This window comes from Apodemus sylvaticus, chromosome 21 (assembly GCF_947179515.1).
Source record: "Apodemus sylvaticus chromosome 21, mApoSyl1.1, whole genome shotgun sequence".
Taxonomy (NCBI): Eukaryota; Metazoa; Chordata; class Mammalia; order Rodentia; family Muridae; genus Apodemus; species Apodemus sylvaticus.
The window spans coordinates 35,528,088-35,551,710 of record NC_067492.1 but is presented as its reverse complement, the minus strand read 5'-3'; the positions used below and the strand labels follow the sequence as shown (position 1 = coordinate 35,551,710).

The following is a 23,623-nucleotide window of genomic DNA, read 5'->3' as shown; positions in this document are numbered from 1 at the left end:
GGCTTCAGTTTTCTATTACCTAGTTCTCCATTTTTCCTCCACTCCTCTATCATACCCACCACCACCACCACCACCACCACCACCACCACCACCACCACCTCCACCACCACCACCACCACCACCACCTCCACCACCACCACCTCCACCACCACCACCTCCACCACCACCACCACCACCACAGTTTTCAAGATAGGGTCTCACTATGTAGCTCTGGCTCTCCAGGAATTCGCTGAGCCAAGCAGGCTTGCTTTGAACTCATAGGTCTGCTTGCGCCTGCCTCCCGCTAGGATTAAAGGCTTGCAACCCTTCACGAGTTCAGTTTATCCTTTCTCTATCCCTCTGTCATTCCTTCCTCCCATCCTTCCAGGACACTGTGGTTGGTGAGGCAGGGGTACCAGACCAACAACCATCCACATGAAGAGAAAAACAGGGAGGCTGAGGCTGTGAAGGGCTGTTGGGGAGGGTAATTCTGGGCGGTGGTGGGGATTCAGCCTGGCTTAGAAGGACAGGATATTCACAAAGTGGGTAACAACACAGGCTCCTTATCCTGGATGGGTAGCGAGGGCAGGCTCTTCCCTGAGTCTGCCCGAGTCAGGATGAGACCACGACTGCTCAGCCGTGTGGTTGTGGTGGCTCCCTCTGAGCCCCTGGATTCCGGCATCAGTGGGACAGCGACAGTGGTATACCTGTCTCACTGGTTGGTAGGAAAGCCTGGGAAGAGCTGCCTGGGAAAGCTTTAGCAGTCACCCTTCCAGCGTCCCAGGTCCGTTAAGTGACAAGTGTCCTTGGCATGGCTGCACCTCACACTGGCTGCCTTCTCTCCGCCCCCCACCCCCCCTTTCACTATTCAAAAGGACCCTGCCCTAAGTCGGCATGAGATAAGGCTGCAGGGGCTGGTGGGGCCTGAGGTACAGACCGCCTCTTAGCTCCTGCGAGCAGAGGTAGCCACATGGGAGCAGGAACGGTGTGGCTGAGGTGCTGACGGCTCAGGAGAGGGAAGCCCACATTTGATGGGCAGACTTCCCGTGACTAATATTAGCAGCACATTAAAGATTTTCCTTAAGGCACCATGCGAGCCAAAGATAATGCTTCTGTGCGCCGTGACCCCTGGATGACTTTCACTGAAAGTAACAGTGACCCATGAAAAGCTATGAGCAGTGCCCAGCCCCCACACCCCACACCCCCTACATTCCCCAGGCCTTGTTCCTGAGGCTTCCCTTTCCCAGATCAGATCCCCTGTCCACTGACACTCTCCGAGCAGCCTGGTAGAGAGACAGACGCCGTTGAGGAGGCCCCCTGCTCCACACTATCTCTCTAGAGGTGCCAGGGAGTCTGGGGGAGCCAGGCTCTGCTCTGTGTCTGGGAATGGCAGCTGTCAGTGAGGGGCCTGGCTTCTAGCTCCTGGGGGTCAAAGGGCAGCACTCTCAATCTTTTCTGGGCCCATTTCCTGTTTGAGAGAGGAAGAAGAAAAATCCCTGGCAGGAGAGGGTCCTTTCCTGCTGGGCTGACTCCGACCCACAGCTTTTCCGGTACAGGGTGGGGTGGGGGTGGGGATGGCTTCTTTTTCCTTTCCTCCTTCACCTGGGAGCCCAGGAGGAGCCTGGCGCCTCGGACACCCCACCAACACTATCAGTTAAGCCTGCTGAGGACGGTGACTCCTGCTCTGGGCTATGGCTTCCAGCTGGGGCCCTCGGCACTCTGGATCCCAGCAATGTAGCCTTCAGGGACCTTCCTGACCAGAGATAAGACAGAGATAAAGTCTTTACTGCGGCTCTCCGTGCCCAACAGGGAACCTTTTTATTTTAACTTCTCTTTGTGCTAGGCTGAGCATCACGTACACCCCAGGAGTATAGGAAGCTACCACCTGCCTGTTGCAGCAATCCTCACATCTACAGAACCTGTCAGGAGAGCAGGATTCCTGAATTCCCCTTGACTTTAGAAAAAAAAAATTGGGGGTGATGGGGGTGGGGTATGGCAGATTCAAGACAGGGTTTTCTGTATAGCCCTGGTTGTCCTAGAACTCACCCTGTAGATCAGGCTGGCCTTGAACTCAGAGATCTGCCTACCTCCGCCGCCAGAGTACTGGGATTAAAGGCATGTGCCACCACTGCCTGTCTAACTTTAATAAATATATGTGTCTGCTGCTGTGTCTCCAATCACCGTCTCCTTCAAATTCTATATAAATCTGCTAATTAAGTTTAGAAATTAGATGTTCAAACTAAAGGTCCCATGTGGGTGTGGTGGGACATGCTTATAATCCTGGTATTGGGAGATTGAGGGAGGACAACTGAGTCTGAGGCCAGTCTGTGCTATGGGTTCAGGCCAGCCAGCACTACAGAAGACCCTGTCCCAAATAAACAACCAAAGAAGCCGGTTTCCTATCTCCTGTGAGTAACTGTCCAGCAATCTCCTAATCCTGCTGTAATCAGCTCTTCACCCTGCCAGCAAATATTCCTGCCCACCATAGACCTCCAGACATAATTTTGCATTTACAAAATTGATTACTATGATTACTAGTGTGTGTGCACCTGCGGAGGTCAGAGGCCCTTATGGAATTCATTCTCTGTGTCCACCTTTACTCGGGCTCCGAGGATCGAACCCAGGTTGTCAGGCTTGCATTCCAAGTGTTTTTAATCCAGTGAGCCACAGAATACTAAATTCCAGATGGGAAACCTGAGGCTCAGAGAAGGGGAGGGATATCCCTGAGGTTGCACAGTCAGTCAAGGGTAGAGTAGAGCTTTGAACCCATGGACCGAAGTCTTTTCTTGTCCAGATAAGGCGGGTACCACATTTCCTTGTTTCCCCGACAGACTGGACATCAGACTCCTCAGCTGCACCGGCACTCACGCATTCCCTCAACAATCTGGGACTAGTTCAATGTTAGGTACAGGCTGACGCAACCCCCCCACCCCTTGCCTCCTTCCCAAGTGTCCCCCGCTTTCAGAACTCTGCGTGGAGAGCTTGACGTCCATTTATTACAAACGTCTGAGTTCATGGTATCTTATTATGAAGAGCTCCTTCCAGAGCACCAAGCCTCCCTCACCGTGTTCCATCTCTGCATTTAGTCCTATGCAGGTGGGGTCTTAAGATCTGGCGCCGGGCTGTGGGATGGGTTCAAGTAACCCTGGGCATATATACAATATCCACATCCAACAGGTTCCCCCTTCACGGGGTGTGAGTAGGTAAAACGGCTGCCTTCCTGGGAGAGACGGAAGTGGTTCGAAGCAGGGCTGTGGAACCCAAGGGGGAACAGACAGCGAAGATGGCTGTTGGGTTTGAGTGGATGCTCAGTTGGCCATCTGTGCTTGGGGCCAGTCCTGGTCTGCCCTGGATGTCCTAGGCCACCTGGATTTGCAGGTCCTCGTCCTCATCTAGGTCGCTGGCTCCGTCTCCGGCTTCCTCGGTGCCAAATCGGGTACGAATCTTCCCAAAAAGGGGGGCGTTTTGCTGCTGCCTGCGGAGCCTGAGGGTGGGAGTGTAGGGGGGAGGGTGACAGGTCAGAGCAGGAATCATAGTGCATCTGTGTTGGTGGTGGCTATGCCCTCCTGAGCTGCATGGTACTCTGAGGTCCCTGTGTTCAGAAGGGGAAACACTATTGTCACCTCAATTTACACGCGAGGATACGGATGCACAAGGGAGTTAAATGACTTGCCCAAAGTCACTCAGACAGGAGTCCGCAGGGGGGGTTGTGCTCTGAGCTGCAGTGCCAGGCTCTGGTGTAGATGGCGGACTCAGGGATCTGACGAAGATGGGTCTGGTTCCTCATAAGGGATGCAAAAGGCCAAGGAATAGAACGCGGGGCACACTACGTTCTACTGTCTGCTCAGCCCCAATTCCTCACATTACGATTTCCAAAGCCAAAATGTGCCAGACAGACCTCGCCCACATGAGGAGGAAGGGGTGGAGGACACACACTGCCCCCTACAAGGCAGCAGTGCCCCTGTGCATCTTACTGGAAGGCATGAATTATTAACGCGGCAGGGAGGGGCGGGAGCGTGGCTCCATTACTGCAAGGTGATTTAGTGCCCTGTCCCGGAACATTAAAGCAAGAAAAGTTACAAACTAAAATGAGGCAGCAATCCTGGGTGGCCCTGCCCCCGCCCCTCGTCAGAGGTGCTGGCGAGGCTAAACAGAGCCAGGCTGCCCATTTTGGGAGTTTATGGCTCCCCAGGAATGTGGCTGAGACTTCTGGAAAGCCCCAGGCTCAGTGAGTGCTGCCTTGTAGTGGCCTGCTGGGGGGCATCGATTGACAGGGTTGGACCTTGCCGAGCTGGGCATGCAATAATCCTGACTCAGGTCCGTGGTGCCTGGGCCCTGTATAGATTTCAGATGTCACTTAGGCTATGGGGAAACTGAGACCACCCCCCCCCCATTGATTATGCCACACAACCATGAGGCCTGGCTCCAAAGCCCATCCTAACCACAAGCTCTCAGCACACAGTAGCACTAAGTAGATGCTCAATAAACCCGTTGCTGATAACCAGGAGATCCCACCAGGCCACCCACTATTGGGCAGCTATGGAAGGGTTTTCCCTTGTCTTCCCAGTCCTGAGGGAAAAGATCACCCTGCTTCTCAGCCTCGCAGCAGGCTCATGACACAGTATCTAGCCCACACTTGTCCCCTCCCAAGAAAGACAATGGGCGTGGCCACTTAATGCAAATGGTAGCTCAGCATTTGTTAGTCTAGGTCTATCCAAACAATTCTCAGGAAGCCCAGGCTAGTCTCCAATTCCCTTATGTAGCAGAGGGTGACCTTGAACTTGTGATCTGCCTCTATCTCTTGAGTTTTTACGGTGCCGGGGGGGATCAAATCTGGGTCTTGGAATATTTGCCACAAGTTACTAAGCTAGATCCCCAGACCAGCGCAGACGATTTCATGGCGTCTGTTGGTTCAAGTGCCTTTTAAAGATTCAATAAGCTCTCTTCACTCTCACAGTGGCTGAGCTCCATTTTACAGATGGGGGAGCTGACCCAGGAGAGTTCAGTGTCCTAACGTCACCCAGCCTTTCCACCAATGCAAAAAGTCTAGCTGCAGGCCTGGGTCCCTCCACCCACAGGCTAGAAGGCAGGCATGGGCGGAGCCACGCTGGCCCCGTGCTGGGGCTTCCCAGCTACGACTCTGGATGGCTCTGCCTCGTCCAGGTGGTCTTGGAAGTGGGAAGAGCATGGAGGAGACAGAATTTAGAGCCAAGCAGTGGGACGGCGACAGGAGAGGTGGCGGTGTACCACGAGGGTGGATCTAAGCGCCTCTCCACTTCCTTCATGGGCTGAGGGGTCCAGCCATAGCTGAGGGACTTGTCATTTCCCACCCTTCAGCCTTCCATATTCCCGTTGTCCCTGGGGTTACCCATCCCCAAAACCCGGGAGGATGGTTCTGTTTCTTTTTCTTTTTCTTTTTTTTTTTCTTTTTGGTTTTTCGAGACAGGGTTTCTCTGTGTAGCCCTGGCTGTCCCGGAACTCACTCTGTAGACCAGGCTGGCCTCGAACTCAGAAATTCGCTTGCCTCTGCCTCCCAAGTGCTGGGATTATAGGTGTGCGCCACCATGCCCGGCTGATAGTTCTTTCTTGCCAAGGATTCCCAACATCACTAGCCCTGCCCAGAGCCCGGCCTCCTTGGCAGGCCTTCACGATCTCACACCACCACTAGCCCGCCCAGCTGAAGGAGACAATTCCAGAGCCCGCAGCTGGGCTGTCTTCCTGCAGCCGCTCCCCTCCAGCTTCCTGGCCCTGGCCCTGGCCCTTCCTGTTTGGAGGGGACAGGATTCTCGCCCCAAGAGTTCTTCCTTCTTGGTCTCCCCCCTCAGGCTCTCTTGAGGGTTCTGGCCCTCACCCTGTGTGCGCAAGTAGGATGCCCCTCCCCCACCCCTCCCCCAGTCCCCAGCAGAGCATCCTTGCCTACCTGGACTGCAGGTGCTCCAGCTGCACCTGTAGGTTCTCGCTCTGTTCCGTCTGCTCGTCCAGCGACCGCTGCAGCTTCCGGGCCTGGTTGTGGGCCTCGTCCAGCTAGGGTGAGAAGGACAGAGACCATGAGGCTCAGCCACTTTCCCTGTCTGATCCAGCTCTTGTGCCTGAGGCCCTGCCCTAGGACCACTTCCATTCTGATCTCCATCCTTGCAGGCCACCAGCCTCCAGATCTACCCAGCAAGCAGCATTCTCTTTTTGGATTTAGTTTTTTCGAGACAGGGTTTCTCGATAGCCCTGGCTGTCCTGGAACTCACTCTTTAGACCATGCTGACCTCCGCCTGCCTGCCCCTGCCTCCCAGAGTCCTGGGATTACAGGCATGCGCCACCACCGCCTGGCAGCATGTAGCATTCTACCCAGAACCCACCCAAATGCCCGGCCACATAGCCTTGCACCCATTCTTACCTGTTTGTCATCGGATTCCCTCCCTTCCCTGTCCACTGAACCATCCAGTCACCAATCTGTGTGCTTACCCATCATCCACTGGACCCCTGTTCCTCTACCGCATTCATCCACTCTGCTCTCCATGTAGTTAGTCCTCTGTGCACAGGGGAGTCCTCCTGCCTTCGACCTAACCATTCACACCGCCATTCACCTCACCGGCTCATTCACTCAGCTCAACCATCCACTTTCCTTTCCCTCCAGCTGCCCTCACTTCCTGTCTCACGTGCCAGGCCCCCAGCACAGCGGAGCTCACGTGAGCGCGCGGCCCAATCCTCTCAGGCCCAGCACAGCGGAGCTCAGGTGAGCGCACGGCCCTTGCCTCTCAGGCCGGTTGGGACTTGCCTCATCCTCGGCCTGGGCCAGCTCTTTCTTGAGTTCTTCCACCCGCAGCCGCAGCTTCTTGACCTCCGTCTCGTGCTGCTCCACGCGCCGGCTGGCGTGTGCCAGCTCGGCCACCTTCTCTTGGAACTGCTTCTTGAGCTTGCCGTGCATGTGCTTCAGATCCGCCAGCTCCTGCAGGGTTGGGAAGGCTCGCTCAGGGCCACATGCTCGCCCAGGGAGGCCCGTGGGGCCTCGTGTCTCCTCTGAAGGGATGCCCCGCTTGCTGGGACGGGTCTGAGTGCTAAGGCTTAGTGATCAACTGGAGGCTGGCAGTGCCACCCAGTGAGGTGAGAAGGCTGGGTGTGTGACTCAGTGGCTCCCCCTGCGTGCCGAGCCGGGAGGGTGTCTAGTGGGCTGTGGTGGAACTTCAGGTCAGGATTTGGGGAAGCGATGAGGTCTACAGTCTTAGTGACAAGCATGTGGCATGAGCTAGCTTGGGGAGTGTGGCATGGGATAGGAGCAGAGGTAAAAAGAGTTGGCCACCCCACTCTGGGGTGCCTCAGTTCCCACTGAAGGGCTCATTGGTCCTGTTTAATCCACCTTTCTCCTCCGCCAACTCCAGCGGGGTCCATTGTCTAGCATCCCTGGTAGCCTTGGTAACTGCGATAGCCTCCCACCCTCTGGTCCTGCCACCTGGCAGCTTCCTGCCTCACCCCTGCTGGCACACTGCAGGCATGGCTCCTGCATTGTCTGCCTGGGTCCCCTTGTCACACCTACCCGGACAGAGTCCTCATTTCTTCTGGGACTCCCCTGTTCTCGCTCTACCCTTTGGAAGGTCCGCTTACCGGCAGTGTCAGTTAACTTCTGTGTCTCTGGCAGACCTCAGCTCCAAGTCGCTGTCGCCCCCTCCCCCTCCCCCCAGGGAAGCCTTTTCAGGACCAGGCCTGACCATGTGATGGAGACAGCCCTCCGTTCCTTTAAACCTTCATTCATGGAGCAGGTAGACACACCTGTCTGCTCCTCGCTGCCAGGATCACACATTAGGTGTTCAGCATATGGAGCTAGGAGAATTCTCAACTGCTGTATCTCACAGGAGCTTAAAAATGCAGTTACAGGTTGAGTATCTTTTATCTGAAGTGCCTAGGCTCAAATACTTTGGTTTATAATAACTGAAAAAAAAAAGTCTCCTGTAGCCCAGGCTGGCATTCAGTTCTCTCTGTAGCCAAGGATGACTTGAACTTCTGATCCTCCTGCCTCTACCTTCCGAGCGCTGGGGCTATAGGTGTGAGACATCACACTATGTTACGTGGTGCAGGAGAGGGGACCCAGGCAGGGCTTTGTGCATGATTGGCAGGTACCCTACCAACCTTTATCTTCAGCCTAGATTCCAGTTTTTGGACTTTTGGGGTATTACACATACTTCATGAGGTCTCTTGGGACCAGGGACAGCCCTGGATCTAAACCTAGAATCCACTAGTTTAATGCATATGTCACCAGGGCTCGAGGGCAATTTTCTTCAGCATTTTTTCTGCCTTCACATTTTGATTGGTACCGACCACACGTAGGTGTGAAATTGTCTGCTCTTTTTAAGGCATCGTGCAGATGCTCAAAGCTGGGGGTTTGGGGAGCCTTTTGGGTGTCTGGTTTGGGGATGGGGAGACTCAGCCTATACTGCGGTTATCCACACACATGCAGGGTCACACAACAGTGTGCTGATCAGCCGACGGTCTGTCCCACCTTGTTCTTCTCAAAAAGAGCAGCCTGGCTGGCCCTCAGGTCACAGTCCAGGGCACTGGCGTTCTGCCGCCGTCTGCGGGCCAGGGACTCCTCCAGGTCTCCGACCTGTGCCCGCAGCTTCTTGTTCTCCCGTTCGAGGCCCAGCTTCTCCGTCTCCAGCCTCTCTCTGCGGCCCCACTCCGCTGCGTTCTCCGCCTGGAGCCTTTCCATCTGCAACATTGAGGGAGGCACTGAGGCTCCTCGGGGACAGGAGTGGAGAGAGAAGCTAGATGCAACCCCCCCCCCCTGAAGCCAAAAATGGCACCAGGAAGCAGATCCAGCTGCAGCTGCTATAATTACGCTGGGCTTTTATTTTTTTCCACGGTGTGCAGGATGTGGGGGCGCTTCTGGGTTTTGTGTGGGAAAGGGGGTGCCTCCTGCAGGCAAGGCCCCTGGGGTGTGGATGGTCCCTCACAGCACAGCTGGGACTTATTTTTTTTTAAAGATTTATTTATTATATGTAAGCACACTGTAGTTGTCTTCAGACACTCCAGAAAAGGGAGTCAGATCTCATTAGGAGATCGTTGTGAGCCACTATGTGGTTGCTGGAATTTGAACTCAGGACCTTTGGAAGAGCAGTCAGTGCTCTTAACCACTGAGCCATCTCTCCAGCCCCCTGGGACTTTTGTCCTGTGACTACTGACTGCTCAGTTGAACCCCTGAGCATCGCCCACCCCTCCATCCTGCCCACCACTGACCTCACCCCTCAGCTCAGCCATCTTGCGGTCCATGCTAGAGCGCGCACCCAGCTCATCCTCCAGGTCTTCCGACATGCGGCCCAATTCATCTTGGTGCGTCTCCTTTAGGATGCTGAGCTGTAAGAACATCACCCGGCCCGGTCATGAGAACCATCAGGATAGATCCCGGAGGCGGTAAATAGAGGTGAGCATCAGTCAAGGTAATGAAGACTCAAGAGTAGGCTGATCACTCCGAGAGCTCTTGGTGCCTCGCAGCACGCAACTCCTATGCTCTTATAAAATCCTTCGGCATCTTGCTCCGTCCATCCGCCTGGCCTCTCCCCACTGCCCACAGACTGCATACCCAGAGGGCAGAGAGCTTGTCTGCCTTCCCCACAGCTCCCAACACCAATGTGTATGTCCGGACATCAGAACTGCTGGGCACTTCTCCCAAGCTGCCGGGCCACACAAACACACAGTGAGCCTCTCAGACAATACTATGCAAGGAAGCCAGACACGAGCATTTTCAGCTCAGCTGCACGTCGGTACTGTTAAGTGTCCGTCCAGAAGCTATAACTGGCAGTCTGATTAGTGTGGGGCCAGGTTCCCAAACCCCAAAAGAAGAAGGGAGATTCAAGTAGGTAGGCAGGGGTTCTGGGACTCTTTATGAACTTGAAGAGATTCCCAGGGAAGATCCGGTCTGGGCAAGTCTCTGGTCTTTGACCTCTGTGAACTCAGAGGATCCAGCAAGGCTTTCCCAGGATGGTTGCGCCCCCTGGTGGCCATAACCAATCTGTACAAGAGGAAGAATAGCCTGCTTTGAGCACCTCATGACCGAGATGTGATTGTGAGTTTGCAGCTCCTTTGACTGCCAAGAGGCGTCAGTTTCACTTGCTGCACACTGAATGTCACATCTGACACTTCTGTTCTGGTCACAAACCCTCTGAAATTTAGCCCCTTGATCCTCCCTCTGGCAGGATTCTCCAGCCACACTACCTTCTCCGTGTCCAGCACAGACCGTGTCTGCCTATTCCAAGACTGCTTCTGTGAGCACCCCAGTCTATATGCTCAAGAATGACTTCATCTAGTCCCTCCAGGTCTTGATTCAAACAACATCATGTAGGGAGTGGAGGAGAGATGTTGAGTCAGGGTGTCACTCTGTTGGCCTTGAACTCAAGGCAATCCTCCAGTCTCAGCCTCCCAAGGGCTGGGTGGGGATTACAGGTGCGACCCACCAGACCCCTGCTCATACGTCATCTTACAGAGGCTCTCCTTGGCCTCCACCCCGTCTCCTTCATGCTGTTTTGCTGCCTTCATAGCTCACAGATCTTACCTGCAGGGCTACCATTACCCGCCTGTCCTGGGTACGGCTGAGTGAGTGAATTCCATCCTAACCTGTGCCCTAGGCTGGAACTCCACCCACACCAGGAAGCCCCACCCCTCAGCCCCAGCCTTACCTGCTGGAGCATCTCCTGCTTGGTCTTGCTCAGCTCCTCGTATTTGATCTTCCATTGGCTAAGCTCCCCCTCCAGCTTCTCAATGTTCTTGCTCAGAGCCAGCTTATCCCTGGGGAGTGGGGAGGGGCAAGCACACAGACTTTATTAGACTTCTTTTGTCTTGACTTTATATTTCAGGGAGTATATTAGCTTGACTTGGTTGGTTGTTGTTTTTTTTTTTTTTTAATTTTTTTAGATTTGGTTTTTTTCGAGACAGGGTTTCTCTGTGTAGCCCTGGCTATCCTGGAACTCACTCTGTAGACCAGGCTAGCCTCGAACTCAGAAATCCACCTGCCTCTGCCTCCCAGAGTGCTGGGATTACAGGCGTGTGCCACCACCACCCTAGTTGTTTAAACACTAAACCGTGTTTTCCCATGTTCTGTGACTAGAGGTCCAAGATGAGGTGTGGGCAGGGGACGTGGTCAGGAAGCATCTATGTCATCCTCTCCTCGGCTTCTGCTGGCCACTGGTCCCTTTGGCTTTCCTTAGGGAATGATGCAATGACACCCACAGAAGCACTAGTCCAACTGGCATCAGACGTACACCTTCTTCCTCCCTCCCTTTCCTCCCCTGTCCCATGGAACCAGGACTTTATTCATGATAGGCAAGCACTCTGTCATTGAGCTTCTTCCCAAGTCCTGATGTGATTTTTTTAAGTAAAATCATACACGTGAACCAAGTATATCATCTTATTTCCTAGACACCAGAGCTGTAGACTATTCGTGAACATCATTAGACCAGACCCTCTAATCGCCCTCACCAAAGTCCCTACAGCCTCCATGTTCTAAATCCATCTGTCCATCAAGTCTTAGTCTGGCCTCCCGCTCTCCTGTTAAACAGTCCATCTCAGTTCCTTTCCCCTACAAATGGCTCCCCTTTCCTTTCACAGGCCCTTCCTCTCGCCAGTCTCTGAACTTGACAGGACCAGGACCCCATAACCTTTTCCTTGCCCATCCCTGTCTCTGGTTCTTACATTCCTAGCTTTCAAGGCCACCTGTTAGCCGGGCGGTGGTGGCGTATGCCTGTAATCCCAGCATTCTTGGAAGCAGAGGCAGGCGGATTTCTGAGTTCAAGGTCAGCCTGGTCTACAGAGTGAGTTCCAGGACAGCCAGGGCTACACAGAGAAACCCTGTTTCAAAAAAACCAAATCAAAATTAAAAAAAAAAAAAAAGAAATAAAAAACAAAAAACAAAACAAAACAAAACAAAAAAAACCCCACCAAAACCAAACCAAACCAAACCAAAACAAAACAAAACAAAAGGCCACCTGTTCATGACCCCTGCCTTTTCACCTCTCACCCAGACTTGTCTGGACCGCCAGACCCACCTGCTCACAAACTGTTGACTTGGCTGTGCCAAACACAACTCCTTTAACCCTAAACTTCCCAACTCCTGCTCCATCCCTGCTTTCTCTGAGCCTGCTACCCTCTCTGTCACCAGAAGTGAGCTCGAGGTCACCATAGGCTACACAGTGAGCTCACGGTCAGCATGGGTTCGTGGACCGAGGCCCGACTTTAAAATCAAAAGGATGGGGACTGAGAGATGGCTCAGTGGTGTCAAAAAAAAATAGTACTTGCTGCTCTTACGGTAGACCCAGGGTTCCCAGAATCCAAAATGGGCAGTTTACAAACATCTGTAATTCAGTTCCAGGGGATCCAATACCCTCTTCCACAAGGCATGGGTGCCAGACACTCACATGGTACATACACACACACACAAACATACATACACAGACACAAACATACACACATAGACAGAAGGATGGATGGACACACACACACATACACTGATGGAAGGGCAGACAGACAGACACACACAGACACAAACATACATACACAGACAGAAGGATGGATGGATAGACACACACACACACACACACAAACATACACACATAGACAGAAAGATGGACACTGATGGAAGGACAGACAGATATATACACCCACATCACTCACACACATAAAATTAAAAATCTTTATTAAAAAATGAAAAAGACCGTAGCAGGTTCACTATTCTAAAATCTGTGGGGTGTGGAATTTAGCTCAATGGTAGACAGCGTACTTCCCTAGCAACCACCACGCTCTGGGTTCAGTCATGCAGTGGGAGGCTGTAGGGGTGGGGGTGCGGGGGGGGGGAGGGGTGGGAGGGGTGTAGAGAAAAATGACCGAAAAGACCAAAGCAAAAAAAAAAACACCCTGAGGTGAGTAAAACCTGCGGTTGTGCGCCAACAGCTTTCATATGTTATCACGTGGGATTCTGGGGGTGTCCAGCACTGGCCCCCCACCCCCACCTCCACCCCCAGCCATAACTTACTCTCGCTCCTTGAGGAGTACCTTCTGGGATTCATCCAGCCGTAGCCGCAAGGCAGTCAACTTGGAGGCATCCTCCTCCGTACTGGCTGAGTCCTCCCAGGGCAGGCGGTTGCGATCCTGGCGCCCCGAGCTGGCCCGAGGGGCCCCGGCTGCCACACTGCAGGTTTCCCAGCAGCCCTCGGGCTCCTCCGGTCTGCTCTTCAGCAGGTTCTCTACCAGGTCCAGCTCCTGTGGGGACCAAGGTAACGGACTGCCTGCCCCAGGGCCTTTGCTCTGGCCACTAGCATGGCTATCTGAAGCCCTGCTCTGGAATGAACTTGCTAAGTGACCTGAGGCGGGGGACACAGTGCCTCCTGGCCCCGGTTTTGTCTTTTGTGGTTCACTTCATTCTCCTTCTCTGGGCCTCCGCCTTCACATCCTGGAAGAACCCTGCCAGCTACCAGGGTTTCCTGTTATCCTGGAACATTCCCCAGGAGGGTCCCTGACCCCAAGTATGCAAACACTGGGTGCACTAGTTAGAACTAGTGAAGCAAGAATTCCCACCAAGGCTTAGGATTCCAATTCAAGGGCAAACCTGGGCACGGGGAGGCTGGAGGCTCTGAGGACTTGTGGAAGACTGACTTCCCATCCTCCTGACCTCAGATGGTCCTGTGGGGCACTCTGGCTGCCACCTGGGATCGATGGAAATACCAGAAAGGAGGGTCACACCTGAGCTGGTGTGTGAACTCAGACTGCAGACCCGGGACTCTAAATTGTCCCTGGGGACTCTGGGGCGGGGGGGGGGGGGGGGGGGGGAAGGGCTGTGATGACCACCAAACAAGAGGGCAGAGAGAGAGAGCATGAGGCCCTGATAGTTAGGTTAGAAAAAATGTCTCCAAACACCAGGCCAGAGAGAGTGGGCTAGGCTAGAGGAGAGGAGCAGCTCAGAGTCCCATTGCTGGGGTCTAGTCTTCTGGGACCAAAGCCTTGCCTGTGAGGTCTGCCCTTGTACCTGTCAATCTGACCAACTATAGTGTTAGCATTCACCACCGCGGTACAAACCTAGCAGCCGGCGAAACCAGCACAAAGCTCAGTTCTGAACCTCCGTGTGTCTCAGGGTCTGCTGTAGGAGATAATGTGTCTGTAGGCCCTGAGTGATGGGGACAGCTACCACCACTGCCCAGGCTCAGCAGGCCCCCAGCCTCTGGGCTTCTGCAATGACCACGGATTATGGATTCTGGCCCTTCCTACAACTAATTTGTATGTCCCCACTCAATCCCAGCTTAACTAATTTGGGGGGTGTGTGTGTTTTTCTGCCACCCAGCCCAAGGGCCTGACTCAGGGACCACATCGCTTCAGGATGAAAGAGTGAGCAATCAGCTCTGTCACTAATCTAAGCCAAGTCCACAGATCTCTCCTGTGCTTGGTGGTGTGTGTGTGTGTTTGTGTGTGTGTGTGGGTGGGTTGAACTTGGGAATCTCCAAAGCAAAGTGATCTTTACCTGCCCCAGCTCCTACTTGGACACGGGGCTGACCGGCACCTCCCTGGAAACCAGATCCTTACTAGCTATTTTCACTGCTCCCTCCCATCTGGTCCCCTGTTCAACGCTGGCCCGAATGGCAGCCTTCTTTCAAGCCGGGTAGCAAGGCGCACCTGGCTGCTAGACGGTCTCTCCGCCCCAATGTCGCGCACCGGCTCGTGCTCGCGTTCGGGCTCAGGGCCGTCGTGTGTCTTGTCCGCGGCACCGCGCGCTCCCCGCAGCCGGGCCAGCTCGCGGCCGCGCGCCTCGCACTCGCCCTGGGCCTCCTGGCGCTCGCGGCGCGCGCCCGCCAACTCCTTGGTGAGCGTCTCCAGGCGCTGGCGCAGCTGGCGCACCTCTTCCCGCGCACGGTTGCGCTCGGCGCGCACCTTGCTCCACTTCTCGCGCCAGTTCGCCGTGCAGTCCGACCACCAGCGCATGGTCTTCTCCATCTGCAAGGCTCGCGCGCGCGCCTCCTCCAGCTCCCGCAGCCGCAGCTCCTCGCGGCTCTCCCAGTCGCCGTCGGCCAGCAGAGCCGGGGCAGTCAAGGGTAGTGCGGGTGGCGGTCCTGGTGACGGCGTGCCGCTAGGCGGCGTGGGTGGCAGCGAGTCGGCCGGGCCCATGCGCTCCGGGGACGGGCTGCCCAGGATGGTAAGCAGACTGCTCTTGGACAGCTGCGGGGACTCAGCCAGCCGCGGGCTCGGACCGTGGCTCATAGTGAGGCTGGGCTAGCCCTGGGTGCGAACTTGCGGCTAGGCTCAAGGACTACGCGTGGGGCAGAGACCTACATGATAACACTGCGTGTGACGGACGCCTCGCCCCACTGCTCTCTAGGATTCTCTGGGATGCCTCTTCAGACCTGCGGAAGAACAGGACCATTATTGGGCAGTACCCACTACCAACAGTCACCCGAATCAGCCCTGAGCGTGCTCATGGGAGGAAGGGGGGGCAGTACTGGCGGAAGCAGAAGGAGGTGTGTGTTCCAGGGTGACCCCAAGGAGTCCAATAGGGACCTTCAGCCCTGGTTCCAGCGCCCCTCAAACCTTCCCTATGTTGCGCCACTGGGCCTTTCTGGGCTTCTGCTTCTCCACCTGGACCCTCCCTCAATTAACAATTAACAGTTCTATGGGCCAGGATGTCTGGCAGGGACGCAGCAGAGACTCTACATTTCACAAGTCCATGTTTGGGGCATGTGAGTATTCAAGTAACACAGTGCGACCTCAAGCTCCTCAGGCTCCCCATTCCCTCTCAGCAAAGCCACCAACGAGTCCTGAGCCCGCACCACCCTCATTACTTACAGCGCCATACATATCTCAACCCCAAAGATGCTTGGGTAGGCAGTCACCAGCCAACCACGTCGACCCAGGCTCTACTTCCTAACAAGCAGTGTGTCTGTCCTCTCTGACTCAGTGTCTCGGCCCGTGTATGAGTTGGTAGCCTTGGCGCCCACAAGCATCTAGACATTTCTGCACACACAGACCCATCTGGGAGCATACAAGCAATCTCATCCACACAAAACAGGGATAAATGACACATACAGTCAGAGATGGACCTATGGGTACAAGATAGAGAGATATACTTGTAAACACGCACCAGCACACTAATGGGCCCCTCAACAGACACTCCTAAGAGAACTCTGAACACACACACACACACACACACCTCCTTCCCCATTTTCCTGGCCCAGTTCCACCAGAACAGCCCTAACAGAAACAGTACTAGCATCTGCAGGGGAGAGGAGAAGAGTGGGGGTTGGCAGGAAGCCCAAGTACCAGTCCTGAAGGCAGGCCTCTCCACAGCCCTGCAGAAGTGTGGCAGCCGGGGCTGCTGCCATGTCTGTCAGCTTGGAGTTGCCAGGCCTGGCAAAGTCTTCTGCTTGGCTTAAGAGAGGACTCCAACTGGCTCCTTCTAGAAAGTCTAAGCCCATGAAACAGGAGCAGGGCAGACATTATCCAGGCCCCTAATAGCTTCCAGGTTGAGGCCTCCAAAGTCAGCCCTGGCCAGTCTAGGTTGCAGAGTTGGGGGGAGAAAAGTAGGAACAGTAGGCCAGGAAGGCTGGGAACACCTCTGCCTCTCTCCTCAGGCCCAGGACAGGTATGCACATGCATGGGGGAAGAGGTGAGGCGCATCCACCCCTCCCCCACAAGCACACCTGTGCAGACCCCAGTGCAGCTGGCCTCTGCCTAGCAACACCTCCCCATTCCCACCCTACTCACATAACAGCCTTGGAGACACTCAAGCAGCTTTGGTAATCTGGGTACACACAGGCCTGACTGATGCCTCGTGCTATGGATTGGCAGGCAGGGCCCAGCTGCCAGTCACCTGTCTCTTCCTCCCCAGGTTCAGTGCCTTCTTTGTTTGGTGACATTATAGGGAGGTGGGCTCCCGATTTACCACAATGCTGCCATTGCACTCCAAGGAACAGCTCAGGGTGGGAGCAGCCCCCACAGACCCAGAGTTCTTTTCTGTCTTCATCCTTCCTGAAAGCCAGGCCATCCTTCTAACTCAGGTGCCACTACTAGGAAATGCCTGAGATGCCCTGTCCCATCCCACAGCCAGCCATACCTGGCTAATGGCCTCTCTTATAGCATAGCCTTCCACTCAATAGGGACGTGTGTGCCGCTTGCAGCTTGTAAGACGGGCCCTGCGGATAGTACCTGCTTAAAGTCGGCTGGCGGGATGGAGGATGCAGAGCTGGACCCTTGCATCTGAGCTGCAGGTCTCAGATCTCCTGAACCCCAGCCACAACCATGTCACTCCTGTTCCCGGAAACAAGGATGCTTTGACCGTGGACGCTCATTTCAGCCACAGATTCTGTGCTGCCCATTGGAAGTGACCAACGTCTTCTTTTGTTCACAGACTCATTGGGAACATCTCCCTTTCTTCTCTATCTATAAACTCTTGCACACCCTGCAAGACGGACTTTCCACATCCCCTCGCTTGAGAAAACTTCCCTAACCTCTGGATACTTTGTGCTAGTTTTCCTAAACACCAGGACCTCCTTGTTTTGGAACAGCAGTTCTTAACCTGTGGGTCACGACCCTATTGGGGGGGTGTCACAAATCAGATATCCTGCATATCAGATATTTACATTATGGTTCATAACAGTAGCAAAATTAGCTATGAAGTAACAACACAAATAATTTTATGGCTGGTGGTCACCACAGCACGAGGAAGTGTATTAAAGGGCTGCTGCAGTGTTAGCGAGGCTGTGAACCTCCGCTTTGGGGAGTGAGCAGTCTATGAAGCTCTCAAAGGCCTCTTGATCTTGTTAGCTATTTGAACAGGGCTAAGCAGAAGTAGATGTTGTGTGAATGTTTCCTGGGCCTATGGGAGATGGATAAAGCACCCATTAGGGGGTCCTCCTGTGACCAGACAGAGCTTGGGAGAGTTGTGTCATCCTAAAAATCAGAAGTCGGTTTTCGGCCAGGCGCTGATACAGGTAGGTGTCTGAGCTCTTTCTTGCCTGAGGAACTCTCTGATGGGGAGAGGGAGGAGATATTCAACTTCGTCTTCTGCCCTGGATGTTTGGTTGGTTCTCTCAGTATCCACAGAGAGGAATGAGAAGCACTAAGACCTGGATAGGGACCAGCAGAGGGAATGGGGAAACCCAGGACCTCCACAGTTCAGAATCCTTCCATATCCTCTTGGAATCTTTCAGGTGGACTCTGGGGTAAGGCCAGGGCCACAGGCCTAGCTGCGGACAGGGATTAGAGCCCAGCAGGAAACCACAAGGGGACTGCCTGATTGGATAAGTGCAGGGCCCAAGGCTGGTCAGCCCGCAGACTGTGGGCTGTCTGTCCCTCTGACCATGGATACTGAGAGAGCCCAGCTTACAGCTGCTGGACCTCCAGGAAAGAAACGGAGGAGGGAGGGAGGGAGGGAGGGAGGGAGGGAGGGAGGAAGGGAGGGAGGGAGGAAAGCTGGGTTTCTATCCTAGAACAGAGCTTGTGGCTGGGTCCTGACTACCTGAAGAGCACCATGCCCCTGGGAGCGCCTACTAGAGACATCTTCAGATACTAGGCCCGCAAACAAACTTGGATAAGGGGAAAGTGGAAGCCCTCGTGGGCACCTACGCCAGCCCCAGCACTCTCAGCAACTCTTGGCATCGCACATTCGTATAGACCAGACATTAACCCTAGCTTTGCTATTACACATCATGTGGCGTGTGCAGTCCCTGGCCTTTCCGGACATCAGTTTCCCGAAGTATCGAACTGAGAGGCACCAACAAGATTCTTAGTTCCTCCCAGCAGGTGGGTAGACTCTGTGCCTATAAGAACCGCTTATACTCCTACAAAAGCTCAGGAATCCGGAATAAGGGACATTCACTTACACAAACTGAAGTCGCAGGATAAGGAAGAGTGCTTACCCCTCGGCACTTCCAGGACAGTGGGCTGCTGAGGCCCCTCCCTTCTCCTAGCATCAAGCCCTTGCCCCACTTGCCCGCATTCCTTCCCGAAATTAAGTCTTCGGCTTTCTAGGGCCCAGTACAGCCTTAGTCCCTACTTAGTAGCCCCTTCGCGGGCCACCAGCCCCGCTCCCCCTAGTGGCTGGAGGGGGAGCGGGGGTCCGGTCCTGCAAGGCGCGGTCCCGCCCACCCCACCGCCTGGTTTCCATTGGCAGCACAACGGGTCTGGGCGTAAAGCCGTGCTCCGATTGGCCAGTGCCACCCGTCCGTCCGGCACTCGCCATGGTGACCACGTTGGGTCCCCCGGGAGAGTTCCACATTCCGCCCCCGCCTGCTTACCGCCCCCCCCCCCGACCCTGCGGGCATTCCAAGGGAGCCCCCTCCCCCACTGTCCCGCCACGGGACCCGGCTTCCACCGGGATGGAGACGAGCCGGGGGACTCCAAAAGTGGACTAAAAAGTTGGGCTCAAGTTTGGGGTGCGGCAGGCGCCGCCCGGGCTCCTGTCCCTCGCTGCAAAGTTTTTCCCTCGCGTGAGAGGCTCCGGGACCGCAGCGAGTCCCCGGCCGCGATGGCCTCGCGCCCCGCCGTCCCCACTCACCTCGGGCCGGGGCCGGGATTCCGGACGTCCGAGCTGCAGCTCTGGGTGGAGCGGGCGCGGGGCTGGCTGCGGCGGCCGTCGGGAGGCCGGGGGAGGGCCGCCGAGTCTCCTCCTCCTGCCAGGGGAGGGGAAGGGGAGCGGGCGGGGGCCCCGCGTGGGGCGCGGTCTGAGACGGGCTGGGGCCAGGTTGCCGGACCCCCGCTGGCCCGCTCAAGCATGGGGTCGCGTAGGCAGGATCCGCGACCTCGGCTTTCCCGCCAACCACTGTCTAGGTGCCCCGCGACAGGAGTGGGCACCACGACCCACGTGTAGCTTCACCAAGTCCAAACTTTGGTTAACTGCATTACTCCCACTGCTAGCGCTGACACCGACTAGACCTGGGCTAGAGTTCATGTCCTCACTGGGCCTCAGTTTCCCTTATTTGTACAAAGCGACTTCAGGCCTATAAAGGAGCATGATGGGGACCTACTCCCACTGGGGAGTTTTTCCCTCTGGTGTGCGGTGGTGGCTGGCAGAGCCCTCTGACCTTCTTGTACACACCCCTTGGGGCACTATCTCTCTTCTTGGGATAGGGTATCTGTAGTCTCCTCAGGGAAGAAGAAGATCAAGATGGTATCTTCCCATCACATCCTGCTGCGTGGTCTGTCTTGCAGACAGGACCAAAAGTCACAAAAAACGTGTGGGCAGCTAGGCTGGGTTGGGTCCAGAAAAGATAAAGGTTATGAAGACCAATGAATCATATATCTCTTGGTTAAGAATTTTAACTCTAATTACGGTCACGAGCATGTGGTTTGGGGAAAGCGAATCACATATTGAGTGTTGAAGATTTTTTTTTCTCTCTCACGAAATTGAGCTGTAGCATCTTTCCTATTGATTTGCTGTATGAGAGTGTTTTGTTTTACAAAAATACCAAAATACCGGAGTTAGCTGGATATGGTGGTGCACACCTTTAATCCCAACACTCGGGACCTCTAATCCCAGCATGGGAGGCAGAGGCAGGCAGGCAGATCTCTGAGTTTGAGGCCAGTCTGGTCTACCTACATAGTGAATTCCAGGAAAGCCAGAGCTAGAGTAGAAAAACCCTGTCTTACAAAAATAAATAAAACAAACAAGCAACCAAACAAGCTAGGGTTTCCTCAAAAGCAAGGATCACTTTGACCTCCCCCACCCCTTCAAGGGGATCATGTGTGTATCTGGTGGCTTCCGAGGTCAGAAGACGGGCTCAGATCCCTTGAAACTGAAGTTAGTGATAGCTGTGAGTCACCCTGTAAGCGCTGGGAACCAAACTGGGGCCCTCTGAAATAGCACCAAGTGCTCTTAACCACTGAGCCACCTCTTCAGCGCTGCTCTCCTGCCCCACCCCCCACACCCCCATCGAGTATTCTGAGAACTCAGTACATCTTTTTGATGTCGTGCACTTCCCCCAGACAGCCTTCTCTGTGGTCTTCTGCTGCCTTCTCTGCCTCGCCTCCACCAACTTCGTGAAATCCCACAGATTTTGCAAGTTTTCTACAGTTTCACTTGTCAGTTGATGTGCTGGGCAGATAGTGCGTGGTGGTGGATACTTGGGAGCTGCTATACTTGACAGAGGACCAGTTTGGGTGGGAATGCTTGCACTTTGGTTAGTATCTACAGATTCCTAGCCTGCAGATGCTCCAGTGGCTGTCCTCTGCTTCGTGTATGGGGGGGAGTTTGTGAGATTCACACATTGAGAATTCACGACAAGACAGAAAAATGAAAAAACCCAAAAAAACAAAACAAAACAAAACAAAAAAACCAACTTCCTTCTAGACCTGGGGAACTGAAAGTTTAGATTGGTTTTGGCTCAAATGGGATCTCACAGCAGTGAGATGTCCCAGGGAGAAGGGATGCGCCAGCAGTGACAGCTCTGAACCAAGATCTCAGAGTGCTTTCCCTAGTGTTTGGAGCTTGTGGGAAGGTGATAAAGGTCTGACTGATGGTCTCCTTAGCCTCTGACTAGACTTCATTGCAACTGAGCCCTCTCTCTTTGGAGAGGAAGTGTGTGTGTGTGTGTGTGTGTGTGTGTGTGTGTGTGTGTGTGTGTTTTGCATAGGGTAGATGAGGTGAGCCCCTCACTCATGGAACTCAGTACATGCTGGCCACAGGCTAGACCAATCCCTTAAGTTACCTAGCTGTGCAGCTACTCTGTATACTGGGCGTCATTACTCTGAATACTGGACTCCATTACTCTGTATACTGGGCATCATTACCACCATGTCATGATGAGCCCAGGGAATATCAGAAACCCATTCTTAAAGTCACTCTGGGAAGTGGCAGAGCCTGTGTCTCTCAAGTTTGACCACTGTCCCTTCTCCAGACACCTCTAGTGAGATGCTAATCTGGTTTTAGCCTCCCTCATCTGTGGACAGGCAAGGGGTTTTGTCTTCAGACTCAAGACACTGGAGAGTGAGTGTGGCCTGTGTTAGTATGTCACTTTATATCCCTGCTGTTACCATTAACATCAACACATTAGCATTTCAAATTATTTATTCATTTATTTTATGTCTATTGGTGTTTTGCCTGAAGATATTATGTCTGTGTGAGGGTGTCACATCTTTGAGTAACAGACAAGTGTGAGCTGCTGTGTGTTCTCCCAGATCCTCTGGAATAACAGTCAGTTCTCTTAATCATTGGTTGAGCCATCTCTCCAGACCACATTGGCACTTTTTGCTTTTTATAATGTAAGTGTATTTCAAGGCAATGCTTCCTATTACTAGAGTAAATAGGAGATCCGTGAATAAGGTGCTGGAAATAGGAAAAATTATAAAATGAATAGCATTCGAATAAAGCAACACTATTAAAAATTTAGCTAGATGTGATGTAGTGGCATATGCCTTTAGTCCCAACACCCAGGAAGCAGAGGCAGGCAAGTCTCCGAGTTGAAGGCCAGTTTAGTTTACATGGTGAGTTCTAGTCCAGCCAAAGGGTTACAGTTAAGACCCTATCTCAGCAAAACAAAATAAAATTTAGCCAGAAATTAGTCAAAAAAGGTGGCTTGTACACCCATGCACTTTGGGGCTATGAACAGAATTAAAGAGGTTGCAGGAACCCCTCCTTATCAACAGGTGAATGGATAGGAAACAGGTGGTATATATACACAGTGGAATATTTTTAAACATTTTAAAAGGACCTTCCCCACCCCCTTCCTCATGAGACAAGGTTATGTAGCACAGGCTGGCTTGGAACATTCGATCCTGCCTCTTTTCTCTCCTGAGGGCAGGAAACAGATTCTGCTGTTTGTTTGAGGTAAGGTCTCATGTACTGCAGGTTGACCTCAGACTTGACCTGTAGCTAAGGATGATCTTGAACTCTTGGTCCTCCTGCCCCGACTTCCCAATTGCTGGGATTACAGGGGCATGACATTACATCATCCGGAAGGACTTTTCGACCTATGTATAACATCACTGACTCTTGAGGGTGTGCATTGTGGAATCAGCCGGTCAGAAGGACACACACAATACACGACCCTGGTTATACGTGTTCACTACAGTAGTTGCACTGATAAAGACAAATAGGAAGAGTGGTTGCCGCGCTCTTGGGTCTGGTCAGAGAGATGTTATGTTTGGGAAAATCAAAGAGGTGTGGTGATAGACAGTAGTGAAGGTTGCACAGCAGTGTGTGTGTGTGTGTATGTACTTCATGTTGCTGGACTCAATACCTATAAATGGTTAAGAGAGTAAAATTTGTGTTATATACATATTACCACAATACATGTTACCACAATAAAAAATTAAGTTTTTTGTTGTTGTTTTTGGTTTTTGAAACAAGATCTCACTGTGTATCTGAGGCTAGCCTTGAACTGAAGGGCCTCCTGTGGACTCCTTCTGAATCCCCGGGCTTGCTGGGCTGGGTCTGCAAACTCAGCTCAGGTAACTTGTTTTTAATAAGAATAAAGAATGGGTGGGGGTGGAGGGTGGGGTGGGGTGGGGGAAGTGGGGTGGGAAAGTAAGACTGGGTTAGAAAGAGACGAAAGCCTGACAGGCACCGAAGTAATTCCAGCTACACCAGAAGGATTGCGAGAGCGCAGAACTCCTGGCCTGGGGTGTGCTGTCCTGACTGCATGTCCCCCAGCAAGTGCTGTATCAGTATGGTGACTGACAGATGGCTTCAGGA

General features: G+C 53.6%; 1 protein-coding gene across 4 annotated transcripts; it reads right to left on the bottom strand.

Annotated features, from left to right (window-relative positions):
* Positions 1 to 2,613: 2,613 nt before the first annotated feature.
* On the bottom strand, positions 2,614 to 19,598 carry Ccdc102a (coiled-coil domain containing 102A). 4 transcript variants are annotated; one of them, XM_052166865.1, is made up of 9 exons: positions 19,490 to 19,598; positions 14,617 to 15,341; positions 12,986 to 13,212; positions 10,638 to 10,746; positions 9,202 to 9,318; positions 8,465 to 8,674; positions 6,749 to 6,919; positions 5,900 to 6,003; positions 2,614 to 3,463 (listed from the first exon to the last, which is right to left on the bottom strand). In XM_052166865.1, exons 2-9 carry the CDS (start codon positions 15,196 to 15,198, stop codon positions 3,337 to 3,339), a joined length of 1,647 nt encoding a protein of 548 aa, XP_052022825.1. In that variant the 5' UTR covers positions 15,199 to 15,341; positions 19,490 to 19,598; the 3' UTR covers positions 2,614 to 3,336. The 4 variants fall into 4 exon arrangements, with proteins under 4 accessions (XP_052022825.1, XP_052022826.1, XP_052022827.1 ...); XM_052166866.1 differs by lacking the exon at positions 19,490 to 19,598 and adding an exon at positions 18,852 to 19,019; XM_052166867.1 differs by lacking the exon at positions 19,490 to 19,598 and adding an exon at positions 17,140 to 17,537.
* Between the last annotated feature and the right edge of the window lie 4,025 nt (positions 19,599 to 23,623).

Bases quoted from the DNA above. Each gene is read 5' to 3' on its own strand.
- Ccdc102a (XM_052166865.1), bottom strand. From the start codon at position 15,198: ATGAGCCACGGTCCGAGCCCGCGGCTGGCTGAGTCCCCGCAGCTGTCC. The intron at 10,747-12,985 runs GTAAGTTATGGC...CCCACTCCCCAG, and splicing joins GTACTCCTCAAGGAGCGAGA to GGATAAGCTGGCTCTGAGCA. The intron at 6,004-6,748 runs GCAAGTCCCAAC...TTCTCACCCTAG, and splicing joins TGGCCCAGGCCGAGGATGAG to CTGGACGAGGCCCACAACCA.